This window comes from Malus sylvestris, chromosome 16, assembly GCF_916048215.2.
Source record: "Malus sylvestris chromosome 16, drMalSylv7.2, whole genome shotgun sequence".
Classification (NCBI taxonomy): Eukaryota; Viridiplantae; Streptophyta; class Magnoliopsida; order Rosales; family Rosaceae; genus Malus; species Malus sylvestris.
The window spans coordinates 11,841,123-11,865,862 of record NC_062275.1 but is presented as its reverse complement, the minus strand read 5'-3'; the positions used below and the strand labels follow the sequence as shown (position 1 = coordinate 11,865,862).

The 24,740-nt window shown below is 38.0% G+C and overlaps 2 protein-coding genes across 2 annotated transcripts; both read right to left on the bottom strand.

Annotated features, from left to right (window-relative positions):
- Positions 1-7,393: 7,393 nt before the first annotated feature.
- On the bottom strand, positions 7,394-13,216 carry LOC126608015 (putative beta-D-xylosidase). The gene is made up of 7 exons (XM_050275755.1): positions 12,719-13,216; positions 9,868-10,149; positions 9,485-9,654; positions 9,271-9,368; positions 8,821-9,171; positions 8,294-8,707; positions 7,394-8,209 (listed from the first exon to the last, which is right to left on the bottom strand). Exons 1-7 carry the CDS (start codon positions 13,124-13,126, stop codon positions 7,608-7,610), a joined length of 2,325 nt encoding a protein of 774 aa, XP_050131712.1. The 5' UTR covers positions 13,127-13,216; the 3' UTR covers positions 7,394-7,607.
- A 6,329-nt stretch (positions 13,217-19,545) lies between these two features.
- LOC126607809 (acetate--CoA ligase CCL3-like) lies at positions 19,546-24,341 on the bottom strand. Its single transcript, XM_050275528.1, has 3 exons — positions 23,947-24,341; positions 21,058-21,648; positions 19,546-20,635 (listed from the first exon to the last, which is right to left on the bottom strand). The coding sequence occupies exons 1-3, from the start codon at positions 24,265-24,267 to the stop codon at positions 19,739-19,741; spliced, it is 1,809 nt and encodes a 602-aa protein (XP_050131485.1). The 5' UTR covers positions 24,268-24,341; the 3' UTR covers positions 19,546-19,738.
- Between the last annotated feature and the right edge of the window lie 399 nt (positions 24,342-24,740).

Genomic DNA, 24,740 nt, shown 5'->3' with positions numbered 1-24,740 from the left:
GCTTCTCCCAGGTCAGTCAGAATGAGTTCACTGAGATGGCGTGGGAGGGCATTATAAAGTTGCCCGAAATAGCAAGCAGCAAGTGGTGGAAACTGAGCACTTGATGAAATTGCTTTTGGAGCAGAAAGATGGTTTGGCTCGGAGAATTTTCACCAAGGCGGGGCTTGACAACATTACGGTTCTTCAAGCAACTGACAAGTTCATTGATAAGCAACCCAAGGTGACAAATGGCACCAGTGGCCCTATAATGGGTTCGCATCTAGTTGGCTTGTTGGACAATGCCCGACGGCAGAAGAAAGATATGAAACATGATTTTGTGTCGGTGGAGCACCTTGTATTGGCGTTTTAGGCCGATGCGCGGTTTGGGTAGCAATTGTTCAGAAATCTCCAGCTTAGTGATAAGGATTTAAAGGAGGCTGTTAAAGATGTTCATGGAAATCAAAGAGTCACTGATCAAATTCCTGAAGGAAAGTATGTGGCCTAGGATAAGTACGGGAGTGACTTGACTGAACTCGCTAGGCGGGGCAAACTTGATCCTGTTATTGACCGAGATGATGAAATACGGCGGTGTATCCAGATATTGTCTAGGAGAACGAAGAATAATCATGTTATTATCGTTGAGCTTGGTGTAAGAAAAACTGCAATTGCTGAAGGATTAGCTCAACGGATTTTTGACTCGCCGGACTGTTCACGCCGCAGATTAAGAGACCCTGACGTCGACGGCAGGGAGCGACGTCGCATTTCGATCAGAACCGACGTCATCCACAACCAGACCATCATCTTCCTCGACGAGCCGACCTCCTGCCTCAACTCCACCAGCGCATTCATGGTGGTGAAAGTCCTTCAGGGACGGGCCGAGCACTGTGTGAGAAAGCAGTGCTCTGTGTGAAAAGGCTCAGGCGACGATGATTTGCTGTGCCGATGAGGCGGCGCTGTGCGCCAAATGTGACGTGGAAGTACATGCAGTGAATAAGCTTACAAGCAAGCACCAGAGGCTTCTCCTCGAGTGTCTCTCAAAGTCAAACAAACTCCCCATATGTGACATATGCCAAGACAAGGCAACTTTTATATTCTGCGTCGAAAACAGAGCCCTCATTTGTTAGGATTGCGATGAATCTAGGTGAAGACGATCTTGGTCGAGGATACTACTCTGTGGAGACTGTCACTCTTAGATCTCAATTTCTCATCCCATGTAAACGTAAATCACAGCTTGGTTGCATGATGTTGCCCAATTCTCTTGCCCTGTCTGCAGCAAAACATTCAACGGGTACAACAATATGCAGTGGTCTGCTGTAGGTGGAATTAGGATGGGGACAAGGTCCCAGCAACAACCAGATCGAAAGCAAAAACAAAGCAAAAACAAAAAAAACAAAAGAAAAAAAAAGCAAAAAAAAGCAAAAGCAAAGCAGAAAAAGAAAATAGCAAAGCAAAAAGTGAAAAGAAAAAGAAAGGCTGCATGTGAGTATGTCTGCAGGTGAAAGGAAAAAGCATGCATTTATCCCTTAGACAGCTCAACCACTCCCACAAAAGCAAAAGCAAAGCAAAAAGCAAAATAAGATAAAAAGAAACATACATAATTGTGGGGGTGATGGCATGCAGAAAAGGGAATTATGGGCGTGACCCATTGAGCAGAGGGTCGAATTTATTTTTGAATGATGTAATTTATTTTTCTTATCTTTCGAAGACATCTGTATAACCCCATCAGAGGGTAATAATAATAAAAAAAAACAGCAAGCCCAAAGTAATTGGGCTGGAATGTTATGTGGAGGGCGAATGCCCATATGCCCAAAAGAGCCAGGCCCTATGGTTTCAAATTTATTCGGCACCCTGCCGCTATTATCACCAACCAGGTAATCAAAAGTACGCTCAGTACTTCAAATTTATTCGGCACCCTGCCGCTATTAGCACCAACCAGGTGATTAAAAGTACGCCCAGTACTCCAAAATTATTCGGTAGCCTGCCGCTATTATCACCCACCAGGTGATCAAAAGTACGCCCAGTACTCCAAAATTATTCGGCAGCCTGCCGCTATTATCACCCACTAGGTGATCAAAAGTACGTCCAGTACTCCAAAATTATACATGAGCATCACTCATGTCAATCATACATGAGCATTCATGAGCATCACTCATGTCAATCATATATAAACATTCATAACTAGCATTCATATCAACATTCATGAGCATCACTCATGTCAACATTCATGAACATCACTCATGTCAACATCCATGAGCATCACTCATGTCAAATCAACATAAACATTCATGAGCATCACTCATGTCAATCAGCTTCGAAAACTTCATTTACAGAGCTCCAGCTTCGAGAGCTCTAGCTTCAAAAGCTTCATTTACAAAAGCTCCAACTTCAAAAGCTTCATTTACAAAAGCTCCAACTTCAAAGCTTTACCTACAGAGCTTCAGTGCAAGGTATACAAATACCGCATTCGAACAACCACCACTTCGGCCCATACATGGATTCAATTTGAAGTCTCTAGCCAACAGACTCTATTGACTAAAGACTTAAGGGACTACATTATGTACCATATATTGGGCCTCAACTGGGCCTCATGAAAAATACTTGGGGGACTCTTGCCCATTATTTATGTATTTAGGAGTAAGCCCTTATTCTATAAAAGGGACTCCTTCACTTTCATTAGAGAGCACCCATCACTTATGTATTGAGGAGCGAATCCTTATTCTATAAAAGGGACTCCCTCACCATCATTAGAGAGCATCGCCGTCTACTGAGCAACCACCTCACCGCGAGCATCAACTCTAGCCCATCATTTATGTATTGAGGAGCGAGCCCTTATTCTATAAAAGGGACTCTCTCACCTTCAACGCCACAAGCCGAGCCAACCAAGGCAACATAAGCCACAAACTGAGCAGCCTCGCAACATGTGCTACTTCTAGTTGAGCATCATTTCACTTTGAGCACCGCCTCATATCAAGTATCAGTTGAAGATGACATCTAGTTACTTCGGCCTACACATGGATTGAATTTCAAGTCTCAAGCCAAAAGACTATCTTGACTGAAGACTTGGGGAACTACTATTTATACCATACTTAGGGCCTCCGTATTTAGACCTCGTATAAATACTCGGGGGACTCAAATGTAATTATGTAATAAATTAAGGGCAAATATGTAATAAGTGAGGAGCCCTTATTCTATAAAAGGGTCTCCTCACCCTCACAAACCTCAAGCCTCACCTCCCCAAAGAGGAGGCTCTCTTTCCCTCACAATCCTCTCACAAACAGAGAAATACAATATCAGTGTGGACGTAGCCCAAACATTGGGGTGAACCACGATACATCTTGTGTTCTTTACTTTCTTGCAGATTCACGGTCGGATTTACGTTGTTCCAAGACCTCCCGATTTATGCATCAACAATATATATATATTTCAATTCATGCTTCACATATCCATATTCATAAGTATGCCATGCCAAAATATAAAACAAAATAAGTAATCAGGTGAAAATAAATTCATGGAAAATAACATATTAGCTGGAACCCCTATAGAGGTCTGTACGACTGAATTCATAGCTCATTAGTCAATCTAGCCGGAGTCACTACAAGTGACCTATACGGCACTACACTGCACACGAGTTGGAACCACTATAAAGGTTTGTACGACAAGACTGTGTGTAATACAGTTATGCTCAATGCTACACTCTCATGATAGCTGTACGATAAATCGCTTGTCACCTACGAGTCGGAACCACCTATAATGGTCTGTACGACAAAATTGTACACCTAAATTGGATCTAATGTGAGCATATGATGAGGGAGGTGACATTATAAACAGGCATATATCATATCTCTGCTAAATCACAATCACCCGGGGTGCAGGTTTATGAGCTCTCAATCTCGTCTCACATTATTAGTATCTCATATAACAAAACATAACTCACCTGAGCGTCCACAGCACCAATTCATATTATGCATCATATACTAATTCATATGTTGAATATAAATTTATATGCATGGCATTTCAAAGCATACTTTCATTTAAACACATTTTCTGGGAAAATATCAAGTATATAAATATATACTGAAAACTAAAAGCCCACTCACTGGTATGTCAAATGGTCGTAGCCCCCGAGTCGCCCTTGACTGCGCTCGTCCTCGGGATAAGTCTCCCCTATATGCGAAACAACTATAACAACGTTAATTTAAAGTACATAGACAAAACTAGTTAATAACTTCTCATAAATTGCTCAAATGAGGTGTTTAAATATACCAACGTGATCTACACAACCTCACGAATATCCCCATATTTTTAGAAAAATTTTCCGACGTCCCAAGCGCCCCCACGCGCGACCAACCCTGATTGAATCCTTAACCACCGTTAGGGAATATTCCACTAAAAATTAGAATATTCCGTTAAAACTAACCTAACCTCGTTAGCTGCCATTAGGAATATTTCATCAACTATGACAGAATATTCTTCTTTCTTCTCCGGTGAACCTCGTCGGTCGCCATCGTCGCCAGAAAACTGGAAAATGTTTAAACCTTCATTTCTCATCCATTTCTCAACCAAATTTCATGAAAACTAAAATGAAGCTTAGGACTAGAAGAACACAAACTTACCAATTTCAAGCTCCAAAAATCACGGAATCTCGCTGGAGAAAGCACGATATTTCCGGCTAAATTTCAAACTCGCCAAACTCAATTTCCCGACGTCCAAAACAACTCGTTTTTCTTCTCCGAGCTTCGTGAGGACATTCTAAAGCTTCCTAAAGGCTTAAAATCTTCTAAAAACTTCACATTTACATGTGCATGAACAGTGCACCAAAACTGAGTATCTCTGGTTCTCGAGTTTCGAAGGTTTCACGACCAGAAAAGGGTATGGTTGAGCTTGTGACGAAAAGATGAAGATGATGATGGTAACTACAAGCTCAATCCGTGACGGGAAGTGAAGCTTCAAGGTTGTCCGTACGACTTGTACGGAAGATAGAAGAAATCCGAGAGGGAAGAGAGAGAGAGTCAACGGGAGAGAGAGAGAGAGAGAGAGAGAGAAAATGTATGGGTGTTTGTGTGTGTGGTCCTAGTTGGTCACAAACCAAACAAAACTAAGTCCTTTTTAGTTCCCTTAGTTCTAAAAACTTAGGAAAATAATGGATGGATCAAAACCTAAGTACACAATACACACAACACACTTTAACATCCAAGGGTATATAAGTAATTTCACGCTGTCAAAAATAAATATTTCGGGACGGACTGTCACAAAAATAACTCTATATTTTTCCATACAATTACTGAATACCAGCTTCCGATTTTTCTAGTGTTATCATATTTCAATCTTAGAAGACGTCTTAAATTCAAAACAACTCGATCTCCTCCCTAATTAAAAAGAATTTACTCGGCTAAGAAGAAGGAATAAGTTGTTAGGGTCTAACAATATTTTTGGGAAATGAATAAGTGATAATTAAGAGTTGAAGAACTATTAACTCCTAAATAAGCCAAGTTGCACAAATTTGCCATTACCAAACAATAAAAAAATCGATAGAATGAGAAAGTAAAGCACCAATAAAACTAACTTCAAACTAGACGATTGTGAATTAACGGTGGAAACATCGCAAAACTTGGTAGATTGGGAAAACAAATGAGAGATATTGAGAACCAGTAAAACTAACTAAAAGCTAAACGATTGTGAATTAAGGGGGAAAACATCGAAAAACTTGGGATGGTTCAGGCCGCGCCCATGGTACGATTTGCTTTGATGGGAGTTGATATTCTCTCCCCTCCTAATCCATCTCCCTTTTCCTTCCCTCCTACTTAAATGATTACGGTTAAATCACGTCAATACCTTATATTGATTTTTTTATAAAGACAATAAGACAAAAAACAAAGTGTAAGAGGAGGGAAGGGAAGGGGATGAGAATATGAAGGGAGATAATCCTACTCCCATTGCGAGCCATCAATGTGAGGATATTTGATGGGTAATAAGTGTTGGAGCAATATTAGAAAATATGAGAAATATAAAAGAATTCCAAAAATAATCATAAAAAAAATCACAGCATCAATTATGTATGAGATTAATATAAACAACTATAAAGAAAGTAAGAAAAACTGACAAACTTGGAGATTGAGACTTGGATAAATGCAATGTCCAAAAGATAGAATTTCGTCTCTACCCTTGTGCTTGTAGTTCGGTACGAGTCCATCTTCCCATGATTCAACAATCTATAATCTGAATTCAAAGTACTTAAATCTTCGGACTCTATCGAACTTTATATATTCCGTACTCTCAACACACGGTTCATAATTGACTGACAATGAATAAAAGGCATTGGAGAAAACTCTACTCTTTTTCATTAGACAAGTGGGAGACTCCAGCCACTTCTTTTGAAACATTGTGAATGTTGCCTAAAATTCAAACCAACAGATGCAACTTCATATACTCAATTTGTATTGTCTGTGTCTGGTCTCGTGGTCATAGGCATATTTGGTCGTTATGTGATTAATTTAGTGGTTCACCGTAATACTAGAGGTGAGCTAGTTGAGTTTTGTTGGGTGTTAAAACACGAACATTACAGCAGCTCAGTATTTTGAAAAGCCTTCGTCACCCTCCCAGCAATTTTTTTCTTGAAAATTAATCAAATTAATTTTGGAGGCCTAGTAGGGATATTAAGGGCTGGTTTGGTATTGTTGTGCTTTGAATAAAAAAAACTATTTCTGCTGTGCTGTGAGAATAAACTCATTTTTACTGCTTCACGTTTTCAGCTTTTTTTCATCCAAAATTGTGAAAATAAACTGTTTTTAAGTGTTTACCAAACATCTTTTTAAGCTGATTTTTGTTAGATGAGTGGATCTGAGAGGATGGAGAGCTTAGTGATAGTCAGCGGTGAGAAGGTTATGGAATATGCAAGAAGAAAAGCAGGGGAAAACAAAAAGGAAAGAAAAAGGAAGAAGAAAGGGCTGCCATCGACCCTAATCAGAATTAGGATCGGCGGCAAAGGAAAAGTCACGGAGAGAAGTTGCGATTGCTAATGGAGGATATGTTTACCAGCTGGTGGATTTTCAGCTTTTTCTTTAACGGATTCTCTTCTTTTGGCACGAAAATCCATTAGAGATTAAAACGATAATCAACCAAACAACTTCAATTTCTTAAAAGGATGAAAAAAAAGGGATAATGTGTACCTACTTTTGAGTATAACTACAAACTAACCTTGCATTGTTGCCGTTGGTATCGATCAAGCAACTATTTCCTTCTTGAAGGACCTCTGGTACGCTAAAAATGTGTACTCATACTCAATAACGGTATGACCATTAAAGCCATTCAAAAAGTTATTGAGGTTAGCGGAATGGTGAGAATGAATAGAATAATATGTTATACGTAGACGTAAGTTTAGTGCAACATTCCAAACGCTCCAAATTCTAGATCAAAATAAAATAAAGTATGAACAATTTTTTATTAAAAACCTTACGCCTCATCAATCAATATATTATCTTTGGATCGTCTTTCCTTTACTTTTACAGTTGAACTTTCCTTTTTCCTTCCTATTCTTTCACTTCGAAACGGAAGAGGACTAATTACTAATTGATTACTAATCGCAGATAATATTTTTTGGGTGTGACTATCAATTTTTTGATAGCTCCTAATTAAAACTTAATCTCTCCTAAATTTGCTTCAACAGAAACATGATGCTGCAGGTCACCAATTTCCAGTTTGTGTTGGCCCAATGGGATTCTCCGGATCCCCAATTCGTCAACGACGCTGAGGTGCTTGCACACCTGGACGCCAACCCTGACTCGTCTCTCTGATCCGGCCACGATATGGACCTTGTGAAATCCCACCAGCTGCTTGTTGGGGGCCCATTTTCCTGTCGGCGGGGTCGCGAACACTAATAGAGTGTGGGTCCCATCCATGGTTCCGCTGTTTTTTATGTCAATGTGGACGTCGAGTGAGAGTGAGTCACAATTTGTGTGGCTCACTCGGATGTCGTGGTTGCCTAGCATGGTTGTGTTTTTGGAGGCGACGAGGCTGGTGAATGGGACCGAGACTAATGTAGGCCCCTGGGCTAGGGAGTGCGAGAATCTGGTGTAGCTTAGGCCCAACCCAAATGGGAAGACAACTGGGCCCTTGTAAAATCTATAGGTCCTACCAGGATACCCTCTTGCTGGGTCTGCTCTCATGGCCATGTCTGTCATTGGCAAGTTGGCCACATAATTTTGAGGGTACCATGTCATAGGGAGCTTTCCACCTAAAGAAACAAAACATAATTAATAAGTATCACGTGACAGCGTGTCGGTCATAAACATAAGTTTCTCAGTAGTTCAAGCATTACTTGGGTTTGTAGTGCCGAATAGAACATCAGCAATGGCAGTTCCTCCAGCCTGGCCTGGATACCCAACCCAAATAATCGCTCCAATGCGAGGGTCATTCTTTGCAAACGTCACATCAATAGGGCCGCCTGACATTATGACCAGAATGGTCGGCCCCCTAGAAGCCCTAGCCACCCTGGACACCAGCTCTTGTTGGTGTCCAGGCAAGAGGAGGTCGGTCCGGTCTCTGAACTCTGCTTCAATTGATTGGTCAAGGCCTATTACTAAGACGGTTGCATCAGCTTGTCTAGCTGCAACCTCAGCAGCACCAATTAGTTGATTTCCATTGCAATGAACATCTGTGCACCCAGCTTGGTGTATGGTCCTTGTGTACCTCGCAATTCCTTGTAGTGGTGTAGTGTAACCACATGCAATACCTATATAAAATTACAAAAAATATCCAATGGATTAAATTTTAAATCTTTGCCAAGAAAATTAAACTAGAGCGACAAAATATATATGCACAATTTTACATTTTTAGTAGACTTACCTGCATAATTTCCAATCATTGTTTCTGTAACATCAGAATTGGGCCCGATTACAGCCACAGTACGGTGGCGCATGGTTGAGAGGGGTAGCGAATTCCCACGGTTTTCAAGCAGAACAATGCCTTGTCTGGCAGCTTCAAGGGCTAGCTCATTGCTGGATGGTTTGCACACATCTGCTAGGCCTAGGTTTCCATATCGTTGAGCTGACGGTTCGCCATCGAACATTCCTAATCTCATTTGGACCGTGATTGTGTTAGCCAACGCATAGTTAATGTCGATCTCGTTTACCTGGCCAAACCTCACTGCCGCCTCTGTGTGGATGCCAAGGAATGGCCCACAATCCAAGTCCAAACCTGCTTATTACAAAATTGGGCTTAGATTTTCTTAACTTCCTCTTTTGAGACGCACCAGATAACATTAAACTCATATAAAATGGTTAAACCGCTAACGACCTGCTTTAATTGCGTATGCAGCTGCTTCTTCTGGTGTTTTGGTGTAATGTTGGTTATCATAATAAACACCAACTGAATCACAATCCGAGACAATATACCTTTTTTGGACACATAAACCAAATGCTTAATCAGTAATTAATTAGAGGCTACAAATACAAATTAAGAAAATAATACATAAACAATTCAAGTGATAATTCAAATCAATGGGACTCACCCATTGAGTTTCCATTGACCACGGATTGTGCCTTTGAGGAGTTCAGGGTCAGCACAAGTAGGTTTTCCGTTGACCTGGTTGTAAGAGCACATAACACTAGCAACATTCCCATCCACCACACAGGCTCTGAAGGGCACGTTATATGTGTCTTCCAAGTCCTGCTTGCTAACCTGCACATTTCACACGAAATATTATTTACCTCTGCATATACAAAAATGCTATTTTGTCTGACAATCTAATATGTTACGAGGTCAGACTGTCAATTCGAGAATCGAAACATTATTAGGTCTACATTGACAATTTGACAACATAACACGTTATGCATGCAAATATACTTGAACATACATAATGATGACTAGCTAGTTAGGTTAAGATTTTGTTACCCTAGCGTTGAAGTGGAACCGATCGACACCGTTCCAATTATCGAGATCATAGGCGGTGTAATGTTTGCAGCATGCAGCAACCTTAAGGCGATTCCCAGCACCATCACCTTGGAGGCCCTTGACATACCTAGCACCATACTTGGCAGCCAAGATAGGGTCTTCCCCAGGAGTCTCTTGCCCCCTTCCCCACCTCGGGTCACGAAATATGTTCACATTTGGGCTCCAAAATGTCAGTCCAGCCGCACCCCCGTTGTACATTGCCCTTGCTTCATCAGACACAACCTGTCCAATAAAATAAAATAAAAATTATATGACCGCATAATAATTTCCCTTCACTTTTTTCTAATAAAAGAAAGTGAGTAGGTTTTCAATTAGGGAACTATTGATTGATAAATGAACTTTATTAATTTATTTTCTGTTTTGCCATTAGAATAAGAAAATTGTTATTCACACACCTATTTTTACCTCCCACACACCTTTGTTAATTTTTGGCAATTGATCTTTTTCAATTCATTTGATTGGACAATTGAAAATTGAGAGAAAGTGTGAAGTAAAAATTGGTGTGTAGATAACATTACCTTATAAGAAAATGGTCCAATATTTATCACATGTAATAATGGGTGTCTGGTTATACCATAATCCAAGGTAACAATTTTAGAAGCTCAGATGGGTCTCCAAAGGGGGTGGTGAGAGTAAATTCACCAAATTAGTGATGGCACCTTGCCAAGTTGAACTCATCAATACTTTGCACCCATCTGTGTCTCTTTTCTGTTTTTCTATACCAGCGACATTGTAGATTGAATTTAGGGACCCTTTGGATGCGGTCCCTAGCTATCAATATTCTTTGATTGAAACCTTGTTAGTTTTTAGTTTTGGATTGAGGTCCCTGACATTAATGTAATAATGTAAGTTACTATATTTTTTAATCAAAAATTAAAAATTGAAATTTATAATTGTTTATATTAATGAGATTTTAAATAAAACCCATAATTTATGGGATTAAAACTAATAAAATATAAATTATACTCTCTATTATATTTTTTGTGTGTGTACATATATGTATGGGTACATTAACCAAAATTAACAAAAAAAGTTATTGTACCAAAACATGGATACATTCTCAAATCAACGAAAAAGAATGTACCCATATAAGTTTAAACATGGATTAAAATTTTTGAATGGATTTTATATTAAAAAAAGGGTACATTTTTACATATAACAAATTGATATATTTGAGAATGGGTACATTTAAGATTAAAAAATTTGAAAAATTATATGAATGGGTACATTTAAGATTAAAAAATTGAGAATTTTTTATATATAAAAAAAAAGCTAATAGGTACAAACTTAATTTAATTTAATTTTTTATTATTTTGGAAATGTTTGAATTGAAAATTAATTAGAAGTTTAATAGAGGTGTGAGTATTAAACCCTAAATTAAGTACTAATTTTTATATTAAAAAATTATATAATAAACATGTAAATTCATTATCACATTAATGCTAGGGACTTGAATCAAAATTTGAGAACTAATAAGGTCTTAGTCAATAAACCCTAAAAACTAGGGACCGCATACTAATTTTTCCTTGAATTTATTATAATAATAGAGAGAGATATTTGAACTTAGGTGCAGAATGGGAGATCACCAGTAACTTTATTAAACTCAGGTTTGCCCAATGTTTAAAATATCTACGAAATTGTTGATATTTTTATCGAAATATCCGAAAAATCAAAGATCGATATGGAGGGGAGGGGGGGGTGTGAAATGCAAACTTCACCCTATATCGACGAGATATAGGAAAATCAATGATTATCAATGATATTTCCTAATTCACCTACATAAATTTTGGCAGAATTCATTGTAGATTTCGAACTTTTGAAAAAAAAAATTGAGAATTTTTTCTCTAATTTCAACTAAATTTGAATGAGTTGATATCCCACCCAATTGCAAATTTTCAAAATTTATGTCGAAGGTCTATTCATCGATTATGTCTATCTATCACTATTTTCATAAATTTACATATTGATATTTCCACATGTATTGATACTTTAAACATTGGGTCTGCCCATCGTCGGCTACTAATTAAATTAGTATAAGTTAACATAGCTAATGCGACTCGTAATTAAAAATTAAGTGTGACAATAGTATAACCTATATTTAATGGAAGCATGTTATAATGGGCATCTTATATATATAATTCAGCTATATACGTGATAAGTCTGTGTGGACAGTGGAGAATTTTAATCATAAAAGAAAAATAAACAAGAGCCACAACCACAATAATTAGCTGCCGAAAATATCGTTTTTGTTGTTGTTTTTAAGGCTAAATCTAGCTTTGCTAGTCGTTTGTCATTATCATTTGCCACCAATATTATCCAAATCATAAAGGGATGTTAAATTTAGGTAGCTCGCGGAATTTCCAATGCATGTAACACTATGTTACATGTATCCATGCAAATTGCACCTCTCTCTCCCTTCACTTAAAATGTTAATTATTTAAAACAAATCACAAAACATTTCGTTCACAGAAAGTTATCATGTTATATTTGTCACATAATTAATCAAAATCGGATGTTAGTTAATCGTTTGCATCTGATTATATAATGTTCGGTAGCATAAAGTATGTATCACTTTACACGATTAATAGTTTACATTATTAATTTAGTATTAAACAGATATATATATATATATATATATATATATATATATATGACAATTTTGATCACATGATTGATGGAAAGTATATTTAAAAAAAAGAAAAAAAAGAACTTGGCCTCCTCTTATATTTTCTATTCTAAATTTCATACCGATGAGAAAAATAAACAAAAGAAAAAGAAGAAGAATCCTCACCCGTCCGATTTCCTCCCAGAGCGACTCATTGAAGGAAGCAGCGGTGGTGATGACTTGAGGGAAGCTAGTAGCCCCAAGAAAGGTACCGAACTTGGTTCCAGGCCCCACGTTGGACACACCATGAAGCGCCTCAGACCACCACTCGTACCCCTGAATGCCAAGCCTAGGCACAGCAATGGCATTGTTCACCAACAGCCCGATCTTCTCCTGCAATGTCAGCCGTCCGATCAAGTCCTGAACCCTAACGTGGATTGGCACCCTCACCCTGCAGAACTTCAACGTTCTGGTTATCGGGTTTCGAGGGTCGCAGGCGAAGGGTGGACGAGCATGCACAACTGCAATGCTGCAGAGGGAAGAAAATAAGAACAGAAGAGAAAGAAGTGAGAGTTTGGCAATATTGTATGCCATATTTTAAAAAAAAACTGGAATATTGTGTATTGTTCTCCCTTTTTCTTGTGATATTTTGAGTTTGTATTTGTTGTGAGTGAAAGGTTTGGTGTGTGTGTATTTATAGGGAGGGTTTTAAGAAGGTTGCGTTTGGAGGATGGTTTATGATGATGCGATGAGAAGTATGAGGGAGGAGAGGTTTTTCATGATTGAGTTTCCACGTAGACGATCAGATTATAGACTTTGAAGCCCACCAAAACAGAAAAAAGGAGAGAGAGAGAAAGATAGTGATCGACCAAAAAAAAAAAAAAGAAGAGAGAGAGAGAGAGCAAGTGGAGGGATGAGTCTGTCAGTGATTCAGTGCAACACGCAGTTGCACAGGATGGAGACTTAGGGTAAGGAGGTATAGTTAAAAAAGTGTATGAGCCATAACCTGAGAACCATGAAGCAAAATGGGAAAGGAGGAGACATAAAATAATTCAAGAATATTTACCATAAATATTTAAGACATAAAATCTACTTTCTTTTTCTTTAATTTGTCACTACAGTTAATTTGAGAAAAGAACAAACTAAATATTTAACAGGGAATGTGGAGAACGGTTATGCAATTTTTCAACAGAACCAGATAAATCCCAGACTTGTAGCCAAATTGAAGGACACATGGTCTTTATAATCTTGGTTTAGTTATTTGACTCTGTATAATTTATCAACACAGAAACAAATACGAAAAATTTATATACCAGTGCGATTTTTAGAATTTTCCGGGGAAAAATAATTAGGATAAATGATTAAAAGGGACAAAGAATTTGTGTCTTGGAAGCTTTTCTGTCTTAACAATGCAGTGTTTAGTCCTTTTAAGTTATAATTATTGGAGGTGGATTGTCTGCCCTTCCATTTCCATACTCTCCTCATTCCTCTTGTTTGTGTGGTCACGGTTAAGTCACGTCAACATTTTATATTCCTATTACTTTTTGTTTTATTATTTTTATAAAAAATTAATATAAAATATTGACGTGGTTTAACCGTAACCACACATCACAAGAGAGTATGGAAAGAGTATGAAAATTGGAGGGCAGACAATCCACCTCCATAATTATTTCACAAAAAGGAATAGGAGCAGAAATTTTTTATTTGCTCTCGTGACTTTTGCTTGCGCAGACTGCACGAGACCTAAAAGAAAGTCAATCCCGTGCCTATGCGATTTCGAGTTTCTACCAGCGATGAAACAAAACCATTTGTCTCTTCTTCTTTCGTTCTTTATTTTGTTCTTGTGAGTTTGTATGGTAATGGCTTGATATGCTTCGACTTAACCCAACAGCAACATTATACGTATGTATATGCAAGTTATATATAGGGAGTGGTAGTTTAGTACCATACCATGCACTAACTTAAAATACTCGATGTACACACCGACATGAAAACAGTGTACACAACGTACTATAGATTGTTAACCCGTCCAAACTACTTCTTTCTTTATATATTTGTCCATTGAACTATACTACAGTCAAGACACACAAAATCGTTGGGAATATATGAATGTTAATGCATGTTGAACTCAAAATGCATTAACGTCAAGGGATTTTCCACACCCAATATAAACAAACGGTAGCAAATTTTTGTTTGTCTGCATGCTTTGTTAACCATATCCAATATTTAAATAGATAGCGAATATTTGTGCATAATCACTAACTGGGATGTAATATGTGACAGGTAAACTGAAAATTATTCTGTGGGTTTGAGAATTTACCATAAGAGATAGGGCCATAAATAAAAAGAGGGTGAGCTTATTAATACGCTTGTCAGTTTTTTTGTTACAACTTAATTAGAACCTTATACCTTTCAGTAGTCAATTGCTTTCTTAATTAATTTCTTTCTTCAGTCTCTGTCTGTAAGTCTTCGGCCGTTAGTTAGCCTAGCCTGAGTGTTGAGGTAATTAAACAGGAAATAGGTTGGCATAAGTTAGGTCAAGGTTTAATTCTTTCAATTCCCTTTCAATATAAACAAAGAAATATATATCCATACGCATCTATATATGGAGCTTATAGCTATGATACATGAGGACTTTGCCGTTATCAATTTCGTCTAGAGTAGTGATTCTCATATTCTTATTCTTTTCTTATATATGAACTCGGTTTTTTTTTCCTTGTCATGTTTACTTACATGAAATGAGAGGAGTATCATTTACGTAGAAAATGACCTAAATGATCAACTATTCCCCTAATCATCAACATAGTTATTTATGGTTTTTCAAAAATTGGATTACAAATTGAAATGTAAAAGTTACATATTTATGTATTTCTCACGTAGTAGTAAACGCAGGTCTTTTTTTTCTATTATTAAAGGGAGAGAGAGGGTTCTAAACTATTATTACAATAATTTAGGAGAGGGATAGTTTCGAACCCAGGGCGCATAGTTGGAAACCCAACATCCTATCTACTACGACATTAGACCACACACAGCCGTAAACACAGGTTAAATTGAAATTATTTTAACGTTCATGCATTCAGTGAAAGTAAAGCATGAGAATAAGTACAATATCAATTCCAAATAAGTAATATATCATTAATTGTGTTCATTCCTAAAGCTTAAACGAAAACGAAAAGAGACGAGCGTACAATACACAGACTGCAAAGTCCTCCCTTTCCCTATCGTGGATCAATATCAATACTAAATCATCAATATCCAAGAATCTTTTTCCCGATAAGAACAAATTAATTGGATATAAGCACCATGCATGCGTATAAGCAATAATAAGAGCCAATGATTCAATTAAATAATTCTTTGTGCAATTGTATATACAACCCTTCCCCAATGATAATATATATTATCCGAATTAACACCAGAAGCCCTTTACTACCAAGGAAAAAAAAGGTCCAAAGAAGAAAGGAACATTACAATTTTCTCAGATAGACTCAATGTCTATATTCCGTGGGACCCTAAATATTTCAACAGATGAATTTGAGGTCACCATGCTTTTAGTTAGAGCTTTTCTGGTTTTATATTTCATCTGTATACATACATACATACATGTACTATTTCATTTTTTGGGTTTAGGGGGTCTTATCTTATTGGACCACGTCAAATGACGCAGTTTAGAGCCAATTGGCTGGCTAGTCTCTTGTATTGTAGTAAGGCATTGAGTTCATCAAACAAACCCTTTTCTGCACTAACCATTTTTATGGTTCCTTTCTTGGGGAAAAAACCCTCTAACTAGCTATGATCTTCTTGCTATTTTTGTACAGTCAAAACTTTTAACAGTATTGAGGATTCTTAATTTGTTGAAATGCGTCAATTTGTTTTAACAGTCAACTATAACTCATTTTTTGTTAGTTTTTCAGATTTGAACAAACTAAAATATATACATGAATGGCGAATTTGGTTAAAAGCAAGTATTACATCGCCACGTTTAGGGGCTTAAAATCAAATTGAAAGTCTAGAGAACTAATCGAAATAAGGTACTAAGTTCAAAAGGCGTTGTTAAAGATTTCCGTTCTTTCATTAATGAATTTGGTTATTTCTAGCAGCTTGGGGCCTCTAGCTCGCTTGGCTTATCTTCTTCCTTGTTTAATCTTGGTAGCTCTAACACTCTTTGTTTTCCTTATCTATTATTCGCTGGAAAATCGTGTGATTGATTTCCCATACATTATGTATAATTTGTTGGTTGGCTTTGGCAGTTGGAGTAGACAAGGAATGTGACCATAAATGGCAATTTGTGAAAGAAAGATCATCCGTTGGAGATGTGGCCAAAAATAAGAGGCGCTAAAAAATGACCTAACTTGATGATGAAGGACACATATGGGCCCGCCTAAGCCCTCCCCATCTTTTGGTTTTGACTAACATAGACACCCTAACAAAAAGAAATTAAAAAACTTGAGTAAGGCAATGGCCAATGGGTGTTTTCTTCGACTCCACAACCTGTCTGTACAGATGTTTTAATATCATGCGTATAAGTTTATCTTCACACGATCGATGTTGTATTATTGGCACAAGACGTCAGAATAACGATTGATCTGTGTCATATAAGTCACTCTTTCATAAACACACGCAAATTCTTTGTGCTTTTTTATTAATCTATCCATACTTATGTCATCGTGACAACGTCTTATTAACTTGTCTTACATGCCCAACCACGCGACACCCTACATTCTCACCATGCATGGATGAGACCATCATCTTCTGTGGTTGCATGGATGACAGATTGAGCTGATTTAAGCTATAAAAACAGTAGCATGGGTGCGGATAGTGATTGACCATTGCATTCTTATCCTTAAAAACCAATCAATCAGTGCATAAAAGATAGGTCTGCCAACTAGCTATCCCCATATGAACGAATCTGAGAAAATTCCTCTCCTGCTTATCTTCTTTTGGTTGCTTACTGGTTTGGAGAAATCTCTTTACGCCTTAGTCTTTGTCAATTTTTTACAAATTTTCGTAAATGCATGTCTACCTGTAAACTGTTATGCGCCGCAAGATCCAAAGCCTTAGTTGTTCGGAAGTTGGTTTGCCTTTGTAAGTTACAACTTTTGCAAGTTAGTACTGAAGGAGATTCCTCCCATCCTTCAGACATGAATGCCTTTGGCTCATTCCCACATTATTCTGAGCATATCACAGAAAATCTTGTACTATTGGCTCCAAAATTGGAGAAATGCTGGTACAAGTATGTCATAATATTGTAGCATTAACACGAAATGTCATAGTAAAGAATCATGTACTCGTATCATGAATGCTGCTTTCTCAAAATAACATGGATTGATTAGTTGGTTTGGATTAATATATTACATCATATAGCGCAAAAGTTAGTAAAAGACCAAAACAGATATTTGAATTGTGATTAGGGTTCAAGCGAGTGAACGACCCCTAGTTAATGAGATACGATTCCATATATGGCACCAACAATTGAAAGTCGCTCACTTGAGTGAGTAGTCGAAAACCCCTTTGGAGTTGGATTCCGGGATAGATAGAATTAATTACATCCCTTGAGACATTAACGTGATATCATGTACCAATAACACAAAATTATGTATTTTATGTTTTTCATATGGCATTGGTAAGAAACATCTTAGCGTCCCCGTTTCATGGACTTTACTAGGGCTTGTAGCTAAGCAACTATCCTTTTTTATTTAATAACTGGAGGGAGTAGACTTGAATGCTGAAAATATACCGATCTAATTGACCAAAAAAAGAAAATATACCGATATAGCTAACTTGGTTACTCTCACGTTTGTTATATGTTCGACTGAAAGCCTCATACGGATATGAAATTTATACTCTAATATTCAATTTTGTGTATGGAGCATGCACTTGTTCCACTTTCACGTTGGTCAAGCCGTATACTCGCCCTCAAAAGAAATTGACCATCACATCATATACTTCTTGAGACCCGCACGTCTGAAATGCTTTGGGATAACTTTTTGGATAACATAACGAATCTGGATAATTACCAAATCATCACATCCTCCTACGTTGTTTCTTTTGAATCACTTAGACATGTGAAACTGGAATTTACGCAAGACTTGGTCAATAAAGGTAATTACTTGGATACGGCAACAACAAATCAAACACTCTAATGCCCGTTAATAATCATTTAGGGCCTGTTTGGTATTTGATTTGGATTCAATATTTTTAACTCAAAAACAAGTTTTGAGTTACAAATTTAAGTCTTTATTTGGTATTTGATTTGAATATAATTCTCAAAACCACAACTCAAAAATATTTGAAAACAAAGTTTATTTGTTGAAAACACAAAAAGTACGTTTTTAGACTTTTTTTTATATACCGGAATTCATCACACTCCCCTCTGTCTCTCTCTACCACTCACTCCCCCCTCTCTCTCTCTCTCTCTCTCCCACTCACTTCCGTCTCTCTCTCCTCTCTCTCTCTTCTCTCTCTCTTACCCCTCTCTTGATACTCCCTTCTGTATTGCCTCTTCAATCTCCTCCCACTTGCATCCACCATAGCCAACACCTCTATCCTTCTTCCTCCGGCCGAGATAAATCGACGGCAACAAATAGCTATTGGTTTTGGACGTCGTTGGATCTCAGATTTGAGATCGCCGACATGATTAGCCTCGGTCTGTCAGCGTGAGTTTGGAGGAAAGAGTCGGTAAATAGCAAAAAGGGATAGCCGGGGAGGGAGGGATGTGGTGGTCAGGAAATTGTTATGGCCTGGGCATTTGATTTTTCCTGTTTTGAATTAGTTTTGAGAAGTTGGATACCAAACAAAGTTTTGAATTTAAAATTTTTAAATCAAAATATGTGTTTTGAAAAAAATCAAAATTTTGAGTTCCGTTCTCAAGTTAGATACCAAACAGGCCCTTAAGTTTTCAATTTAGCTTTCAGTTTTTTATCTTTAAAACTGAAAAAACAAAAAAACCGAGTGTTACCGGTAGTTACCAAACTACGTTTTCAGTTTTCAAATGGTTTAACAAAAAACCTGCACACATGAGAACTTAGATCACATCATTAAATCCCGAGGAAGCGAAAGTTCGACCCTCGCTCTTCTCCTCGCTTAATCATACATCCACTTCTTACCAAAAGAAAAATGACAGAAGAGTCTTAACAAGAGAAACAAGCTTGGCACTAAATATGATCCAAGCGTTTATTAGCCTTTTATACAATGGCCAACACAATGCAGTTATAACTTACTCAAAGTGACAGGTCCCAGCTCTTTGGCCTTGGCCCTCAGCAAATGCTTCTGTATCTTCCCAGTAGCGGTCTTTGGCAATGGTCCAAATACCACGGATCTCGGAACCCAGTACGCAGGTAGCTTGGACCGGCAGAACTTCATTATATCTTCTGCCATACGATTCTCATCAGACTTATCGACACCCGGTTTCAATGTCACAAAAGCGCAAGGAGTTTCACCCCACTTCTCATGTGGCCTTGCAACCACCGATACCTCGAATATGGCTGGGTGTTGATATAGAGTGTTCTCTACCTCCACACTACTGATGTTCTCACCTCCGGAGATGATAATGTCCTTTGATCTGTCTTTGATTTCGATATAGTTATCTGGATGCTTCACTGCCAGATCACCAGAATGAAACCAACCATTGGCGAAAACTTCATTATTCACCTTTGGGTTCTTTAAATACCCCTTCATTACGAGATTTCCCCGCATCATTATCTCCCCCATGGTAGCTCCATCAGCTGGAACTGGTTGCATAGTCTCAGGGTTGAAAACATCTACACCCTCCATGCCAATGTACCGAACACCTTGGCGTGCATTAAGCCGCGCTTGTTTTACAGGGGGCAGCGAGTCCCACTCAGGCTTCCACGCACACACTGTGGAGGGGCCATAAGTTTCTGACAGACCATAAGTGTGCGTGACTCGGAAGCCCTTTTGGGACATCGCAAAAAGAATAGAAGGTGGAGGGGCAGCACCAGCTGTCATCACCTGTACAACATGTGGGAGAGGAAGGATAGTCTCCTCTGGGGAAGCATTGACCAAAGTGTTGAGTACCACGGGTGCAGCACAAAAGTGAGTCACGCCATGCTCGGCTATGGCTGAATATACTGCCTTTGCTGTAACCTATGAAATTGCAACAAAAGGCGGTGTGGACATGAGCATCCAAGCGAATCAACCAGGGAAAACTAAATGAAAAATAACACAAACGCAAAATGTTGGCTAAACATATAGACTGATGGCACACGTAAGAACTTGACATTACTTTAACTGCAAGCTCCAAGGAGCATATTGCATTGGGGTCTTAGTATTTACTCACGGAATCAGGGTCACTATCACCCTTGGGGCTAGCAAGTTCATACTGCACCATTCTAACCACTAGGATTCAGCAATCCATGCATATGATGCCTTCTATATTTTAAACAAGCAGTTGTGACTACGTCGAATATAAGCTTTAACACTATGACAAATTCATCAGAGGCTAACAATTTCACTCAATATGCTGAATAAACTTACAGCATTTGCAAGTACAGATATAAGCACTTTACCTGTCGAAGGCATATGTTTGTCCCACAAAGAGCTGCAAGTGACCAAGTGAAACACCAACCATTGCAATGGAACATGGGTAGAGTCCACAGATATACAGCTCCTTCAGTCATCCCCCATACAAGAGGACCACTCAAAGCCATCAGATAAGCCCCACGGTGATGCAAAACCACCCCCTTAGGGCTGGCTGTTGTGCCAGAAGTATAACCCAGAGCAATGCTCTGCCACTCATCCTCTGGTGGTTTCCAAGCAAACTCAGGGTCACCACTTTCCAAGAATGTCTCATATTCAATGGCGCCTCTTCCCAAAGCACTTTTTAGTGCCATAGGATCACAGCTTTCATCACCTATGACAACTAAGAGTGGAGGCTTGCAACTGCCTTCGCTTTTCTCTGCCCATATTTTCAAAGCTTCCTCTGCCAAGGGAAAAAATTCTTGATCCACCATCACAACAACAGACGATGAATGACCAAGAAGGAAAGCAATAGTCGCTGCATTTAGACGAACATTTACAGTGTTTAACACAGCTCCTGCCATTGGAACTCCATAATGAGCTTCAAAGAGGGCTGGCACATTTGGTGCTATTATCGATACCTGTTTCAATATAAGAGAAGTGATATGTCAATTAACAAGCTCCAACGCAACACAAGAAGCATATAACAGAAGCTGATGGTGAGATACCATGCAAGAGAATAACACAATAGGTAAGGTGTCTAAGAAATCCAAGCATTACAATACTGTTAAAAATGAAAAACCAGTAACCAAAGAAACAAAAGATGTTCCGATGCTAGTTGAAAGCGAATAAGTCCATGATTAGGATGCCGTTATGAATTTTCAAGCACAAAATAACTATTGATGTAGTCCCCATCTGTTCCCAATAACTAGCTCAGTTGCAGCAGAGGGCATAGCGGTTCTAAAAGAAGCTATTGAGTTGGCTTCTTGAAAGAGGCGATGGAAGCAGAATAAGGTGATAGGCGGAGTCAGATGTTTGACTGAAAGCCTCATACGGATATGAGATTTATACTCTAATATTCAATTTTGTGCATGGGGCATGCACTTGTTCCACTTTCACGTTGGTCAAGCTACTATAGCGGAATGTAACCTCAAGAATCCACTCTTTTTTTTAATGAAATGCTTTTTTTCTCAATTTACCGTCCTTTTCAATAGACGTCCAGTTAAGATTCCGGCTGGACGAAAGCATAAATTATATAGAAAGTATGCCCTATGCTTCGTGAATAAACCTAGGTAAAAGCGAAGTTATACAGCATAAAAGCAACTAAAAAGGAACTTCAAGAAGCCCCAATAACAAGCATTGTGCAGAGACCATAATTATCAGCAAATGAAGTGGGGCAAAAAAAGCAAGACAACATATAAAAAGGCCATTATCTCAACAAAATTTGATCATAAAACAGGAAGGACAAGATTAAAAAGAAATTTGGTGAAAGCTATTACCGATATGCATTATAGAGGAGAACGAAGATGTTACTAAGGCAATTCATTGAAATGACCAGGGTCATGCTGCAATTGTATTTCATATTAAAGTTCTTCGCATGCATCTGGGGTAGAAATAGTTGTTTTTTCTACAGGATCATAGGTAAGTTATTGGATCATCGAATTGTCTAATTGAAGTTAAAGACGGACAATACTAGTTTTTCTTCGTTCTCTAACTGTGTTCCATATCTAAGTGGGAGATTCTTTTTTTTCTTTTCTTTCTAAGGAAAACCAATGTTGTTTGGAAAGATCGTTTTTGGGTCACTAAAGCTACTTGATGTTAGTCAAAAAGTGGGCAGTTCGAGAAATGGACTCTGTAAGTTTCTTCTCAGCAGCATTGAATATTCTAATCTAAAACAAGGTTAAACCAATTGAATTCCATTAAATACAATGACAAAAGGCATCAGCGGTATTCGGTATGAAATTAAAAGCAAGTCCTATACAAATATGTGGTAGAAAGGGATAAATCCAAAACAACCTGCAAAGGAATTCAGCTTTTTAATACGAAACATAACCAAACAAGAAAGCATTCATCAAGGGTAGCACTTATTTCATCTGAATGAGGGTACATGTGTTGGTTCAAGTGCCAATATAAAAAAGTAATAAGCTAAACTCCAATGGAATTGCTTTTCTAAAGTATCAAGGTGCTTTCTAACGACCAACAAAACGCTTATGACTACTTCTGGCAGAAACACTTAAAAGCGCTTATGGGTCGTAGAAACACTTTCTGGAGAAGTGGTTAGCAGGAAGCACTTCCAACTTCCAAGTGCGTAAAGCATGGACCTTTAACAAAATTTCCACATGTTTATAACAAAAGCACTTTTAGCATAAGCACTTTTGAAGACCTAGGAAAACTTTGGAAGAGACCCTAAGAAAAGACTTGAGTACTTGGATCTAACGGAGGACATGACACAAAACCGAGCGCAATGGCGTTCTAGGATTCATATAGCCGACCCCACTTAGTGGGAAAAGGCTTTGTTGTTGTTGTTGTTGTTGTTATAACAAAAGCACTTTTAGCATAAGCACTTTTGAGCAGAAATGCTTCCTACATAAAGAGTCCCAAACGAACCCAAGCAGCACAGTACCATTTTTGGATAAATAAACCAAACGAGCCCAAGCAGCACACTACTTTTAGCGTAAGCTTTTGAGCAGAAAAATGCTTCACCAAATATACAATTCATCGATATTACATTTCCTACTGCAATTTCATTTCCATAAATTCCAATTAAACAGGAAAAAGATAGCGCCTTTCTACAATTTATTTTCATTTCCTATATTTTCCATAAATTCGACAAGAAATATAAATATATATTACAACAAAATACAATTAATTAACAAAATCAAAATTTAGCACTCAGGTAAAATGGATGACAGAACTAATAATAATAAAGATTATATTACCGTGGTGCCGAGGCCGATGGAGCGCTTGGCGAGAGCGGAGGCCAAACGGCGGCAACGCTGGTAAGTCTGCTGCCACGTGTAGCGAATTGATCCATGGACCATGGATGTTCTGGTGGGGTGCACCAGAGCTGCTCTATCCAGAAACCACAGCGGCGTTAATGCCGTGTAGTTGGCGTCGTTCTTCGGCAGATCGTCTATGTCTCGCCCCACCACCATCTTTGATGCACCTGTTCTACCTCTCTCTTTCTCTGACTGGAGACTCAGAAATTCAGAATTATGACAAACCAGCTGACATTTTATATGGCCAAAATTTTCAGGCATTTTATTGAGGAAATATTCCTCAATGACGGTGATACTCGCCGCCTCTCGTTAGCTAACGTTTTTCCTTATTTATCTTTTCTTTCTGTATCTATGTTTTTTTACTCCTCACATATAGTTTCGTAATAAATACAAAAACATATAATTCTCGCTTGAGAGTGTTGAGCAAAAGTACAATAATAAGCATCATTATCAATTGAGACTGATGATCAAAAATATTTTAAATGAATAAGCGCATATTTGATCAAAAATATTTTACATTATCTATTTAGAAATATTTTTGCTGATAATAGACATAAATTTCAACATCTTTGTAGATAATAGACATAAATTTCAAAATTTAAATTTATCTAATAGTCATAAGTAAAGTGGTGAGCATACGTTTCTTTCATTTTGAATTATTTTTGCTTACCATCCTTAATTAATCGTGTTGCTTGTCAGCATATTTATTATACTTTGATAAGTTTAAATTTTTA